This window comes from Emys orbicularis, chromosome 11, assembly GCF_028017835.1.
Source record: "Emys orbicularis isolate rEmyOrb1 chromosome 11, rEmyOrb1.hap1, whole genome shotgun sequence".
NCBI lineage: Eukaryota > Metazoa > Chordata > Testudines > Emydidae > Emys > Emys orbicularis.
The window spans coordinates 38,260,124-38,274,519 of record NC_088693.1 but is presented as its reverse complement, the minus strand read 5'-3'; the positions used below and the strand labels follow the sequence as shown (position 1 = coordinate 38,274,519).

Here is a 14,396-nt window from a genome sequence, read left to right as displayed (position 1 = left end):
AGTGCAGAAGTTAAAGGTGAATTATATTTGGGAGACTGGTGGAAGACAGCAAAGACCTTCCAAGACTAATATGAGTATCTGGTATTGCATGGCACAGCTTGCAGCCAAACTTAACTTCAAATATGAGTAAGGTAACTTCTCCACTTAGAAGGAGAGTACACATTATTCAATATTGTTAAATTTGAGATGAGATTATGAGACCTCGGTGTCCTAAAGAACAGCACTGCCTTACTTTAATGGGGGATTTTGGGGTTACTTTTCTTACTTATTTTCCAAAATATAGAATGGCATTTCTATAAGTGAGGGAGAGGCTTTCCAGTGCACCAGAGGGCAAAACTGAAAACTTAGGTAGAGTATCAGGATGGCCCTCCTGATAGTGAAATCTCTAATACTCTCTTGGGACTGGTGGGGGAAGAGGTAGCACCATGCCTACCTGATGTCAGGCTTTTTAGGGACTTCCCCAAACTATCTCCAGAGTAACAAGACTTCCATTAGTCGAACAAGCACTCAGGCTTGTTGAGAAGACCTAAGACAATGAGATGCAGGAGAAGGGAACAGAACAGACAAGACAGTATTTGTTGGCGACAGATATTGGTGGTGTTGTGAAGCAATGCTATGCAAAAGCAACCTCTTTCTCAGGAGCAATTTTCTTTATGACTGCCTGGTCATTAGGGCTCCTCCGAGAGGTGGGCTGTTCTTTTAACAGAAACTTTTTCCCAGCATGCCTTTCTGGTGCTTTCCCTTTAAATCTGGCAGGGGCAGGCTCCTACAACTCTAAACTAGCCATCTTGCAAGTGGCTACTACCTCTCCCTTTACTAGTCAGTAAGTATTAACTTCTATTGTACTTGATGCTATCTTCTCAGGACTGAGGGGAAAAAACTTATAACCTGCAAGGGCAAGGTCCTCCTCTCCCATGAGAATATGTGGCTCTGTGGAGCTGTGTTTACTCTTGCCTGTGGAAGACTGGGTGGGGGCTGCTGCTTCTCCTCCTCCTATGGCCATGGGACTCCTGATCAAGCTGACCGGCATTGCAAGTGCTGTGGATTGCTCTTCTACTGCAGAGTGTGAAAGTAGCACTGTACAGGAGGACTACACCTTGTAGACAGGGTCCTGGGGACTCCACAAACTGTGCACTTCATTTTGTTCCTCCTGCAAAGCAAAACATCCAAAAACTATCAAAGCTATTAAAGGCAGAAGAACTGCATGTAAGGAAACCTGGGTTAGGCTGCAGTAAAATGGAGAAAAAGCTATGAACTAGTCAGAAGTCATGTGCATGGACTCTTGCTTTCCTACAGGCAGATTTCAGGCTATTGGGGGGATGGGGGGGTAAGAAAGGAGGTTGAGCTTGTGGCAGAAAGTGGGTAATGTGTTCCTCAGCACACCTGATGGCCTCTTACCTGGCTTGCATGTGAGAGAAGCTGAACATAACTGCTCTGCAGCAATTAGATCTGTAGACACAGATCTTGTGTCCATGCTGATAAATGTTCATAAGTTACACAAGGCTGGGTTCTGTGCTGAATATTTGTAAGGAGAAAGTAAGAGCTACATCAAAACTAGTGCTGAAGTAGATTAAGAAAGTACATTTGTCCTTGAAAAGTGAAAAAACCTGAAACCAAGTGTGTGTGTTTCATTTTATTTTTTGAAGTGGTGTTTAATTAGTTTGAAATAATTTTCATTCTGAATTAAATCAGTGATAGTTATTTTAAAAAACTATTTAAAAATAGTGGTAGGTTTGTTTGTCCTTCCTCCTAACCACTGATGTCTACTAATGCCATCAGTGTTAGTCACACTCCCTGAAGAAGGGCTGTTACCTTGTAGTGGTTGTTTTTTTAAAAAAAAAAAAGAGAGAGAGAGAAGTCCTGAGAAAAAGAGCTTCAAAGTCTCCTAAGCATGTAACTTTTCCACTGGCACCAGCTCGTTAATATTTTAAGGAATACTGAAACAAAATGAATTAGCTAAAAATTCATGGAAATTAATTAATTTTACTTGAGGGAAAAAAACTGATATTATAATAAATAATTTGAATAAAACTCCAAAAATTTTACTATATTGTTCCTCTAGAGTAAATGTTATTTATGTAGTAACACTGTGTGTGACAGTCTGGGTGGTGGTCTCTTGCCAGGGGATTTTACAATCTAAAAGGAATTACAATTCATTTGTTAAGGGTACTAGCTGGCAGCAAGTGTTGATAGTTGTCAATATCAGAGTCATATTGGTCAGCAACAGGTGTCTTAATTCTATGACTGAAGTCAGTTTTTTTGTTTTTTTTTTTGCTCATGACTACATCCCATAGCAGAGGCACCAAGAACTCTAAAAAAGCCTGCAAAATAAACTGCAGAACCACTAGCGAGCATTTTGGGTAAGTATTGGAAAAACAAATGAGAAGTTAGAGAGCCTGTGTGCTTACAAAGAGGAGACCAACAAACTACCAGTCTTGGATATAGTGACTAGAGCTAATGCCATGTATGTACTTTATCTTGATTTCAAGTAGTAAAAAAACTTTTATCATATGGCACCAGCCATAGGCCTCAATTGCAATTGGGGCCCAATTATGCTAGTTGCTGTAGAAACATGTACAGTTCAGGTTTTGCTGCTGACTCAAATACAATGAGTAACAGAACAGGGGTAAGGTTGACCTGTAGACCACAAGCCAAAAGGCTTTTTGGGTGCTGAAAAATATGAAAACCCTCTTATTTAAACCCAATACTCCTCTATATACAGAGACAAAAAGGAGGTGGAGCCTAAAGGCATAATCCATGTGTTAATTACCATTTGAGATAATATTAACACTTTAAAGTGTATTGTGCTAAACTGCACAAAGGCACTTTTAATGTGCAGTAAGTGTCCACGTGGGATTTAGAGTGGAATAGGTAGGGTGTGAATTTAAAGTGCACTAACTATCTAGACTTGCTTTCCTCTGTAGTCTAAATTATCAAGGCAATCCAGCATATGGCTGGCAGCAAAGATCAATGTAAACAGATACTCCTAAAATTATAGGGCCAGTTCCTCAGATGGTGTAAATCCAGGTAATTACATTGGCTTAAACAAGGCTGTCAATTTACTTCAGCTGACGAGCTGGCTGATACTGTGTGCTATGGGGAAAACCAAAAAGATGAGACCTGGGAGTATACTTGTACAATGCTTTTTTGTGCCTGTGCCTTTGAGACATGCTAACTTATCTTCCCCTAGGAAGGCAGTGCTGGAAGAATCTACATTCATGTTGGGTTTCTTTTTAATTTTTGTACAGTCCTGACATGTTTGCTACAATCATATTGGATTAGATTAGTGGTGTTTCCTCATTCATGTGGCATAAAAATACCATCTGTATATATTTTAAAGAATATATAATGCTAAGTTATATTTTGGCCAAAGTCTGCATGAAATCTGTATAATTTAAATTTGATAAAAATTGAATATACAACCATCAAAGCCACAAATACATTTTCTTTGCTGATTCCTAGCTGCATTTTAGTAAATGTGTCCCAAAGTAGTTCTATCCAGACCTTGCTTTCCTCTTTCAAATTGTGGGAAGTGTTGCATAGCAGACAATTGTTGGTGCCCACAAGGCTTGATGCTTTTCATAGGTCTTTGGAGTGTGTGTGTGTGGTTTTTTGTTTGTTTTTTAAAAAGGATCATTCCAAGGGCTTGCTGACTTAGTCATGTGCATTTAGCATGGCCTTCTTCCCAGAAGGGTGGGGCGTGGGAAGATATTTTGACACTTACCTTTGGAGATGTGATATTACATCACATGCTGCAAAGATCAATGCGTTCCTCTTCACTGGAAGGAGAGTTGTGGTGATGCGAAGCATGTACATAGTTATTGAAGGCCGAAAAGGGCTGTGTGAGTATGCTGTTTCAACCTGCTGCCACTCCCCCCGATGTAAATAGCATAACTAAGTCCCTGCTGCCTGAAGGAGCTTCAGCTTGGTGGGGAGGAGGAGAGGTGGGAGAAAGGAAAAGAGGTATCCAACACAGAATGAATTTCCTTTGATCTCTGTAGTGCAGCAAGAAAACTCATGTCTCTCCCCTTCCACATCTTATGATGCTTCTTAAACTCCCTTCAGTTTATCAATATATTACTGAATACAGTCTCTCCAGAGCCCTATACATGAAGTACCCTATTAGATAGATTAGTTGGGTGTGGATGTGATGAACAGGCTCACTAGGACTTTGGTCCCAGCCCCTTTGCAGGTTTCCTCCATTTGCACACCTGCACTCTCAACAGAAAAAGTCTGAGTTTATAATGCCAAGTCTCATAGCACTGTTTCCACAAAATGCTCCTTGTTGTTTTTTACTCCCGCCTCCTCTAACATATGTAAGTTATTAAGGAATGTAGACCTTTTATATGATGATGACTATGACTTACTGAGCAGCAGACATAACTAAACAAGCACCACTAAGACCGAGACTGCCAAGATATTTTTCATCACTTTTAAAATAATTTTTCCTTGCTACTATTTAGAAGCCCTAATTAAAATCCATTTTTTTCACTGAAAATATTTCCCTTTGTTACAAGTGCGTGCCGAGGGTTGTTCATTAGTGCTACGTTAATGGCCTTGAAAATTTCTTACAAAAACATCACAGAAGAATCTGCTTTATAAACAAGCCAAAAATCACATGCAAAGAAAAAAAAATTACAAGGATTTTGCAACCAGAAGAAAAATCAAAGCATGTCAAATTGTAGGGCTAATACCCATAACCTAATAACCTTGTAAACTTCTGTTTTCATGACTCACAGAACCACTAGTACTGCATTAGCTGAAGCATGTTTCCTAGGCCACATGATGTACCTTTGCCCCGCAGATTCAATTACTCCTGAATGTTACATATAAAATGTTTGTAGATCTGGCAAGACAATGCAACTTTTGTGTATATGGTTGGAGTGGAAAATAAAGCTGTATAAACAGCCTGTCAATAGTAAGACAAATTAAATAGAACTAGCAGGTATCTAGAAATTAATTGGCTTTAGTGATGTCTCTTACATCGGTGGTGGGACTTCTTAAAATTGTTTCAAGATAAGTGCCCAATCCTGTAAGCAGAACTCTGGTTAATTCAATGAGAATTTCACACATGGAAGGATTGAGCTTCACATGATATCTTCATTTATTCAAAACCAATTCCAGTCAATGTCAATCAGAACTATTTCTGATTCTAACCTTGAGTGAAAAGTTAGTTTTGGTTTATTATCTAAAAAAAATTAGTAACCATTTAAAACACAGCTGCAGTCAGTTTAAGGGATACTTAGCTATAAATCTCTGTACAGTTTGTTTTTTATGCAACAAAAATAAAATGGCCATAATCAGAACTCCCTCATCCTATTTAATTTCATAGCCTTTTTGTTTACAGCTTTGATAGCTTGAATAGATTTAAACGTGTCGAAAGGCAGGAGGCTCCAGAGGCATAGCGAATCTCCTTCAACATACCACACCATTCTTTCGTCTCGTCGTCATACCTGCAATTAACAAAAAACTGTGAATACAGATTCACTTCAGTTTCTTAGCTCTTTGAGCTTGACCTTTTCCCTCGGACACATGTATAAAAAGGAGAATAATCCACATGTCAAGAGCTCCCAGCAGCCTTTGTGTTAAACTGTTACTATACAAGAGCCCTTCTATCCTCCCAAAGAGAATGTTAGGATGCTCTGATTCCTTCCTGCTCCCTTTGTCCCTTTATCTTAGTATTGGCTAGGCACCTTGCAGCATGTTTCCCTCATCCCTGGAACAGTCTCCTGGTGCCTGTTCTCCAAGTATCCCCTCTCTTCTCTTCCAATCATTCCTCAAACTCATTTCTTCCCAGAATCCTTTCTACCTTCCCACCAATTGCTCCCCACACCTTAAATTATCTGAACAATTCAGGAGTTGCAGACTATATGGGATTTTTCAAATATTAGCTAATTCAGATTCAAACTCTAGAATGTGTGTGTTTGTGACTCTCCCTAAGGGAGTTTGCTCTATAAGTGTATATATGGATTGCAACTCATCTATTAGTGTATGTGAATGCAATAATAGGGATAATACTCTCCATTTTGCTGTCTCTTTCAGATCATCCTGCATAAGAAAACATGATGAGCCTGAAATTGTTTAGGCAACGTAAGAAAGAGGCTTGCAGCATTGTATACAAGGTGACATTAGCCAAAAAGTCAGAGTGCAACATGTATTTCACTTTATGGAGCTGAACAGACCCAGAAATACTACACCCCACTCTCCTTTTTCTATACTTTGCTATAGCCTGCAACTGGTGGGATGTGACTGTATTGTTTACATCACTTCACCAGACGGTGGAACTATTCCCCAGGTCCAAGTCTCACAACTGTATTACTTCATTGCACACAAACATTGTGCTCACCAGACACTAGGACAACCGGTCCCTTAAAATGTATATAAATAGTTCATTTATGAAATGAAAGGGTAATACTGATTTGACTTACTCCCTAGCTTCTATAAACCTCAAGGTGAATTTTCCATTTAGGAAATGTGATTACAGTAGAACTTACTTCCATATGTCATTAACTTCATTTGGTGCAAATTCCTTGGACTCAAGTTGAACCATAGCAAAACCGCCAATAGCATACAGGGATCCATTCAAGTTGACTAAACTGATAGAGCTTCTCTCCTGGGGGAATTCAGGCATAACCTCCCACCTATAAGTTATTTATAAACAAAACCAAATCAGTCAGACAATACTTAAGAAACATTCTGTTCAAAAAGGAAGAAGTATCGGGGATATCCCATGCTGACAGCTATGGTTGGCAGAAACACAAGGGCTAAGGATTAGTCTGAGGAGCCTTAGCATGTGGGAAAGCCCATAGTATACCAACACTGACATTCTGCTTCTCCATTCACCAGCATTAAGGCCGAAGTGTGCATGCTCAAGATCCTTTATGCAGGGAAGGTCCTCATTTCTTCCTGCTGCAACCTCCAAAGGTGTCTGTGTGTGTGTGCTTTCTGTTCATTCTGTTGAACCAGCATTAACATAATGGCGCAAGAAGAGTCAAGCTCATTAGCATTGTTAGGAGTTTTCCACTGCAACGTTACTCTCCCCTATGCAGAATCATGACGTAAAAACCTAAAACACTTGCACAGGTCAACCCAATCCTGCTGGATAGGGCCAACGGGCTCAATTTTCCTCTCACGCTGATGTAACCCATTCACTCCAATGGAGTTATTCCTGATTTTCAGCAGTGTAAATGCAACAAGAATGTTAGACTTTCCTGATCAGATAGGTTTAAATGCAGAATGCAAGTGTAAGAGAGCCATAAAAAGTATTAAAGAAGGATGATAGATAAAATTACCTATATTCTGACTTGCTTTTGTCAAGCATTAGGCAAAATGAAACATTTCTACAGGAAAAGGTCATAGAGTAGAAGCTAAAGTCAAATATATTTTTCCCTACATTAATAATTTTTTGGTAAAACTTCCACTTTTTATATTATTAGTTTAATTCTAAATATGACCTGCTCTGGGACAGAATATATTTAACTTTAAGTGTATCTGCTACGTAAAAGATCAGCATATCTTCTAATTTGACTTTATGGATTTTACAGTAATCTCATTACAATTATGACCTACCATAAATAGTCAGTATAATTTGTAATTAAGAGCATGGTTTTAAAACTGAAAGTCTGCTTGGAGCTTTTATATTAAATAGTAATTATCTGTGAAGCAAATAGTTTATCCTGAAATGTTTTCCCCTGACCTTAACTAACACCTTTACCATTTTCCCCACAATAAAATAAATTAAAAATAAGGCAACTTAGTCACTAAAATTCAAATTAAAAAATTATTTTAAAATGGTCTGGATATGCACTCACTTATTAGTGGTGAGGTCGAAGGCTTCGACAGAGGCTGAAAGGCCTTCTTCAGTGACACCTCCTGCAATCACAATTTTGCCTTTATGGACAGCCACTGCAAACATTGAGCGAGCCACTTTCATGGGAGCCAGATCTCTCCAGTCTCCCTTCTTGGGATTGTATATAAATACCCTGTTAGTACATTTCCTGTGGGGGAAAAAGAAAAACTCTAAGCATCTCTGGTAAATCCTTTGAATAGATAAGTTTAAGGAGACACCTAATTTAAATGGATTTTCTGTGTAACGAAGAGCGGCACATACCTAGATCCGCAGTGTTCCTGCTCATCACACTTATTTCAGATCTAGGTAAATGGCTAAACACAGGTGGGTGGGTGGGTGGGTGTGGTGGGGGGCAGGGAGAAGAGAGATAGAAAGAAGAGCTAGGCACTTTGGTTTTTTTAATGCTAATATGTTAACTAGATCGTCCTGATTGAATTTGCTCTCCCAAGTGCATTTAGTGCTGTATGAGGACTTTTAATTCTTGTAGAAGTCAATACATACAAGCACAATTTATTAAACTAACTACATGGTTTGACAAACCTCTGTCCGTGTCTGAGCCACGTTAATTATTATCTTCCTCCTTCTCCTGACCTGAGGTTCTCTCATTTCTAACTTAGACTGTATGCTCTGTAGGGCAGGGACAAGGCCTTGTGAGTTTCTGTAAATCCCCATTCACATCCATAGGACTGGATATAAATGTTATGCTATTTACACAGTGCCATAATGTGTATGGTGCTTTACACACAACAAAAAATGTCCATGTTTCATACAGCTTGGTTAAGATGGCATGTGTTGAGGGATGGTAACAAAGAGAGGGGACTGAGCACAAGCATTACTATAGTAAGATCGCACAGTTGCTTTAGTTGATTATATATAACCCTCACAATATGTGCATTAACACTTACGATACTATCACTAAGTGTGGAAGACTAGAGTTGATAGGAAGAAATGTGTATTTAAGGAGAGATTTGAGGTGTAGATATAGCAGATCAGGTCAGGATACGAGGTTATTTGCTTAGGGGCTACAGTGTAGTTTAAGATAACCAAATAACTAACACTGAGGACTTTTATTCTTTTGCAGAATATTCTGTTTTGGAGAGATGTATCCACAAAATATGAATACTGATGTACCCAAATAAAAAGCTGCAGGGGGAAGTCTACTGTCTGTGAACTAGACACTTTTAAAATGTGATTTATATATCATAATTTCTTGGTTACAAGAGTCAGGGTTTCCTCAAGCTATCTTCTAATGTAGTGGTTTTGTTGCATTAGTGTTCAATGTTGGAAAATTCTAACTCCTCCACACACATTTGCATCTTTATCCTGATTTACAGGAAAAATAAGACTATTTGCTCATTGACTTCTTGAAATCCTCATTTGATATCCTATAGATGAAGAGCAAGCATTTCACTTCTAGTTTCTACTGGAATAGGAGGATCACTTTCACTCCAGGAGAACAAGACAGCAGCACCAAGTAGAGTGATGACTAAGTCGTATAGTAGACAACCTGCTTTTAGAAATTAGCTCATTTCTGATTGTAGCAGACATCTCTGGCACTTGTCAAGCAACCTTATCATGGTGTCCCCATGTTATTTTTTACACTGAGACACATCCTATTTCCACTCATGCTCCTAGTCTTTCTTACTTTAATGAAATCATCATAGTATGGCTCCAACTACAGTGCTAACAAGGCTTTGCAATTTGGAATGATTAAAAACAGGAGTTTCATAGCTGGATACAGTCCTCAATGTGCTGCAAGTGTTTTTGGTGTATAATCTGACCAAGAAGCTAGGAATAAGAACCCAATGAGAAACATTGAATCATGTATGCACAACAGAACATTGTATGACACAGAAACAAGAAAGCCAGCTACTCAAGCCAATTGGCCATAATAGGTATATAGTACTTTACATTATAATGGATATTTTGTAGACATCATAATGTGATTCCATGTACCAAACCCACAACCAGTTGCAAATAAACGTGAGCTTTGATTGCTGAGTGTGAGGACACCCAACTAATCAATGGTACCAATTGCCATGAAATTATTTGGTACTCACTTGTCATCAGTCTTTCCTCCAAGACAGTATATCATCCCATTGTGTGAAATTGTTGCATGGCCATATACTTTGAGTGGAAGCTTTTTGGCCTCACTCCATTTTACTGCCCTGGAATTGGAAGATCATACTATTAAGGCAATTTAAATGAAAAAAGTTTATTTTAAACATGCTCGGTAAACATAAATTGTCAACGTACACAGGATCATAGCACAATACTGAATCCAGAGACTCCTCTGTCTGAAGGTCCTTTCCTGCAATTACATACAATTTGTTGTCTGACTCTCCCAGACCAAAAAGGCATCTGGCTGAAGGCAGTGGAGGAAGGCCTATCCATTCACCAGCAATGCTATCCAGCTGAAAGAACATCAAAATAGGAAATGTCAGGAAAGATGCATAGTAAAAGCCCACACAATGAAAACTGTGTGAAATAGATTTAGATGCAGTAAGTGGATCAGTAGTGTTCCACTTTATATTTATTCTAACTGCCCATTCATTGGATCAGCTGACATGTGCCAACTTTTACCCCCGCCCCCCCGGATAGTTACTGCCAACTTTTCACCCTCTATTCTCTCTCCAATACACCTGGTCATTTTGTTTCTAGTTATTAATTATTATTGAAGTATGGCCTTGGCTCATCGTCCTGTACAGAGGATTGCTTCCTATACCATCTTAAGGGTGAGGCAAGTGCATCTGCCCAGCACCCTTCCCATAGCACCCAGGAGGCATTATGTTTCAAAGGCAGGCAGTTTCCCTCTAACACTGCTGGAGCAATAAAAATGCTCCTCTCATTGCAGTGCTTCAAAAGCTCTTAGGATCTTAGTGTGCACATAGCAGAGTGAAGGTGAATTGTGACTTTTTTTCTACAAGACATGAAGGAAGGAAAACAAAATAAAATACTTGGTTTCTGAGCAAAGCAGGAGGGAAGCAGTGTAATGACAAGTCTCCAGTCCCACTGGTCATAATACTGATTTTTCATCTGACACACTCAGAAGATTTAGTTTCCATTCACTTTCGCTGTGCTGTAAGCAGTTACAGAAGAGGAACAACGGGCAGACAGAGGAAAACCGTGGGATGTTTTCAGAGACCTACACTATATGAAATTGATTGATTTGTTTCTACCTATGTCCTTGCATAACCCCCTTCCCTGTAGTATCTGAGTACCTCCCCAGCAGTTAAGAATAGAAATCTTTTTCTTCCTTGCTTTCCAGCTTACAGACGTGTGTGCGCGCGCTCAAAGTAGTGAGGTTTGTATTTAGCTCTGAAAAGTGAGGTGCATGGTTATTCTTGTCCCTTGTGGAAATGAGGTCCATAGTGCAGGTCCAGCTCCAGTGAAACTTCTGGCTCCAAAGCTCACTAGTTTCCTCCTGTTGGTCAACAGTTTATATGTTGCAGTGGAACTTGGGAATTAATGGACACAGATTCCTCAGGTAGTTAAGGCCAGTTCAGGCAGAGCTTTGCCTATCAGGACAGAGAAACTCTTGCGTCCTATTCATTACAGCTGATAAGATAATCAGTGAATCAGCAGTGTAACTGGTGTGGGGAATTTCCTTTTGCATATAAGTTCTGATGGAGTAATGTACAATTAGGGGCACATTTCTTGACAGGCAGTAACTTAGTTTTCTCCCACCTTGCCAGGCACTTAATGAAGTGGTAAGGCCAGTGAGGCAGAAGTGGTGGAGAAGTGGGGACTTATGAGGAGTGGAAATGTTGTAGGTCTACCATGTTAAAACTTTGAAGGAAACAATCACCAAGCTGGTAGTGCAGAAGAGTAGAGATATTTTAGCAGTGAGCAACAGCAGCAGCACTTAAGAGTAGCAATGGGGTGGATAAGTGGGATGGGGACAGGAGGGCAGCAGAAATTCAGGGCATGGATCAGGGAAAGATGTAAAAAAGAGGATTCTGGAAATTACATCAATTACTAGCCTCACTCCTATGGTATATGTGTCACTAAAAACCCCATGATAGAATTATAGCCCGATAATTCAGTTCTAATTCTAGATTAGATTATTTCCTGAAACCAATGTAACACTTGCACTGCAAGCAAATTTTTGTAGCAACTCTTGTACTTCATTGATTAGTGCTTTATGTCTATGTAAGGAAATGAAACCGTACTAATGTAATCTCTCTCTACAAAACTAACAGTTCTTTCTCAAAATCTGTACCCAGTTCATTACCTTAGTATCTGAACGTGATATATTAATCCATAGCTCATGAAACAGTTGCAATAATTGCTATTTTCAATATCTGCCAATGACTTTAAAATTATATAATTTAGTATTGCCTTGCTGTACTATATGCTAACAAAGGATCTGATCTTGTACTCCTTAGGCTAATCTCCCACTGAAGTCAAGGATTTGGAAACAGAGCATACCATCCAATAAATCAAGAGATAGTTGAAATACATAGTTACATTCTGTACCCTTGGGTATCTAAAAACCTCAGGATAAGTTTGACATAAGCATACTCCTTGAGCTTTTTTGTATGTGTGCTAATTTTATGATATCTGTGTCACTATAGTTAAGGCTCAGCCATAGTTTATATTAATAAATCTTACATTTACATGGATTTAAATGTTCACATACACTCTAGGCTGAAATATAGTATTTGAAGCATTATTACAGGCTGTTTGCCAATTTAAGAAGGTTGTATTTAAACTGACATATCTCAAATTACTTCAAGCTTTATAATTTTGGCAATCTGCCAGCCAACATGATAGGACACCTACTGATGTTTTTTGGGGCGGGGAGGAAGAGTTAAATTGGTTAGGACACTAAGGGCCAGATTTTTAAAGGCATTTAGGAACCAAAAGATGCAGGTAGGCGCTTAGTGGGATTTTCAAAAGTGCCTAGGCACCTCTGATTGAAATGAGTAAGAGTAAGGAATCTAGGCACTTTTGAAAATCCCACTAGGTGCATCTTTAAGAACTCCCCTAGGCCTTAATCCTGAACGACACAGAGAACACGCAATTCCCATGGACTTCACTAGGAGCACTGGATGCGCAGCACTTCTTACGAATGTGCCCAAAATGCATATTGTCATAAAAGCTTTTGTTTTAATAGGAATCAGTTTAATATAGACACCTGCCATTAAGGCATCTGTTAAAAGCCAAACAAGTCAAGTGAAAGATGACATTTGTCCCTAATGGACTATGCTGTTCTGGGAGGAATTTCAAAGACTACAGCAACAAGCAAAACTTCTATAGGAAAAATCATGTGACTGAAATTAATTAAATCAAAGATTACCCTAGTCTACATTTAGAGTTAAAGCTAAATACTCTTCAGTAACTTGCAGAAAGTCTGTTTTTAATGTCATGCTAACACCATACTGATATACCAATGAATGAGAGGTTTATACCTGGAAGAAGTATGACTGTAAAGGTTGATCCTTGTTCTCCTCATCCACATACAGTCCTCCGACGACATAGACCTGATTTTGTTTGGTGACTATGCTGGAATGATTTCTGGGAATCTGTTCTGCCAGGGCTGCCAGGAAACATTCATTCTCTACAGGGTCATAAGCCACTGCAGCTGTGTCATTGACCAGAAGAATAAGGTCTTTGACAAACATACCATGTCTCGGAATGTCATTGAGGTATCCAGGGAGTAAATCTTCATCCCCTACATCACCATTTACTTCCCCTTCACCTGACTTTCCTTTGCTTACAGTAGGTTCAGGCAATTTTCCAGCAAAGGCATCCTTAATAACCTTGATTTTTTTCTGAAGATCTGAGTTGCTTTTGATTATATCATCCTTCTCAACATGCTCCTTGAAATATTTTTCTGCCATAAGACGAAAACGAATGCAGTCAAAGACTTCTCCCAGGCTCTTTATTCTGTTCTCTTTGTCTGTTCGGACCCATGTCATTACTGCTTCAAATACCACTTCTTCCTTTTCTACGTTTAAGCTGTCAGGTGAAATAACTGAGATGAGCTCATGGGGGGCAAGCTGCATGAAGTCCTCTTCTTTGCAAATCTGCACAAAGTGGTCTGACACAAAGTCACGGGCAGACAATGCAAGTCTTGGGCAGTCAAGGAGGAGACCTAATCTAAGGATGGCCAGACAATTACCAACAGCAAGTCTTTTCTGAAGATAGGAAACACACACAGTGAATACAGAAGGGATCTGAAAGCGGCTGGCCAAAGCAAAAATATCTTGCACGTTAGAATCGTTGAGATCAATACTTGCAGAGTAAAGGTACTTGACAATCATATCCAGGATGCTAGGGTCCACATTGTCTAGAACTACCTCCTTTTTTTTCTCTTCACTTTGCTCAGATAAGAAATACTCACGGAAATAAGGACTACAAGCTGATAGAATCAATCTGTGGCAAGGTAAGCTTTTATCACCAGCTTTTAGATAGCAATCAATGAACTTTTTCTCGTCCAGGAGTTCCTTGAGGCCATCCTGAAGAAGCGTGGATTGGTAAAGTCGAAGTTCTTCAGTGAGTTCCCTTTGGGAATCCATTTTGTGAATAATATGGGTGTGTG

The 14,396-nt window shown here is 39.3% G+C and overlaps 1 protein-coding gene across 1 annotated transcript; it reads right to left on the bottom strand.

Moving 5' to 3' along the window:
- Positions 1 to 5,341: 5,341 nt before the first annotated feature.
- KLHL41 (kelch like family member 41) lies at positions 5,342 to 14,373 on the bottom strand. The gene is made up of 6 exons (XM_065413220.1): positions 13,264 to 14,373; positions 10,106 to 10,263; positions 9,910 to 10,017; positions 7,812 to 7,997; positions 6,495 to 6,641; positions 5,342 to 5,453 (listed from the first exon to the last, which is right to left on the bottom strand). Exons 1-6 carry the CDS (start codon positions 14,371 to 14,373, stop codon positions 5,342 to 5,344), a joined length of 1,821 nt encoding a protein of 606 aa, XP_065269292.1.
- Positions 14,374 to 14,396: the final 23 nt, after the last annotated feature.

Bases quoted from the DNA above. Each gene is read 5' to 3' on its own strand.
- KLHL41 (XM_065413220.1), bottom strand. From the start codon at position 14,373: ATGGATTCCCAAAGGGAACTCACTGAAGAACTTCGACTTTACCAATCC. The intron at 10,264-13,263 runs GTATAAACCTCT...ATGTTCTTTCAG, and splicing joins TACAGTCATACTTCTTCCAG to CTGGATAGCATTGCTGGTGA. The intron at 10,018-10,105 runs GTACGTTGACAA...TTCCAATTCCAG, and splicing joins GTATTGTGCTATGATCCTGT to GGCAGTAAAATGGAGTGAGG.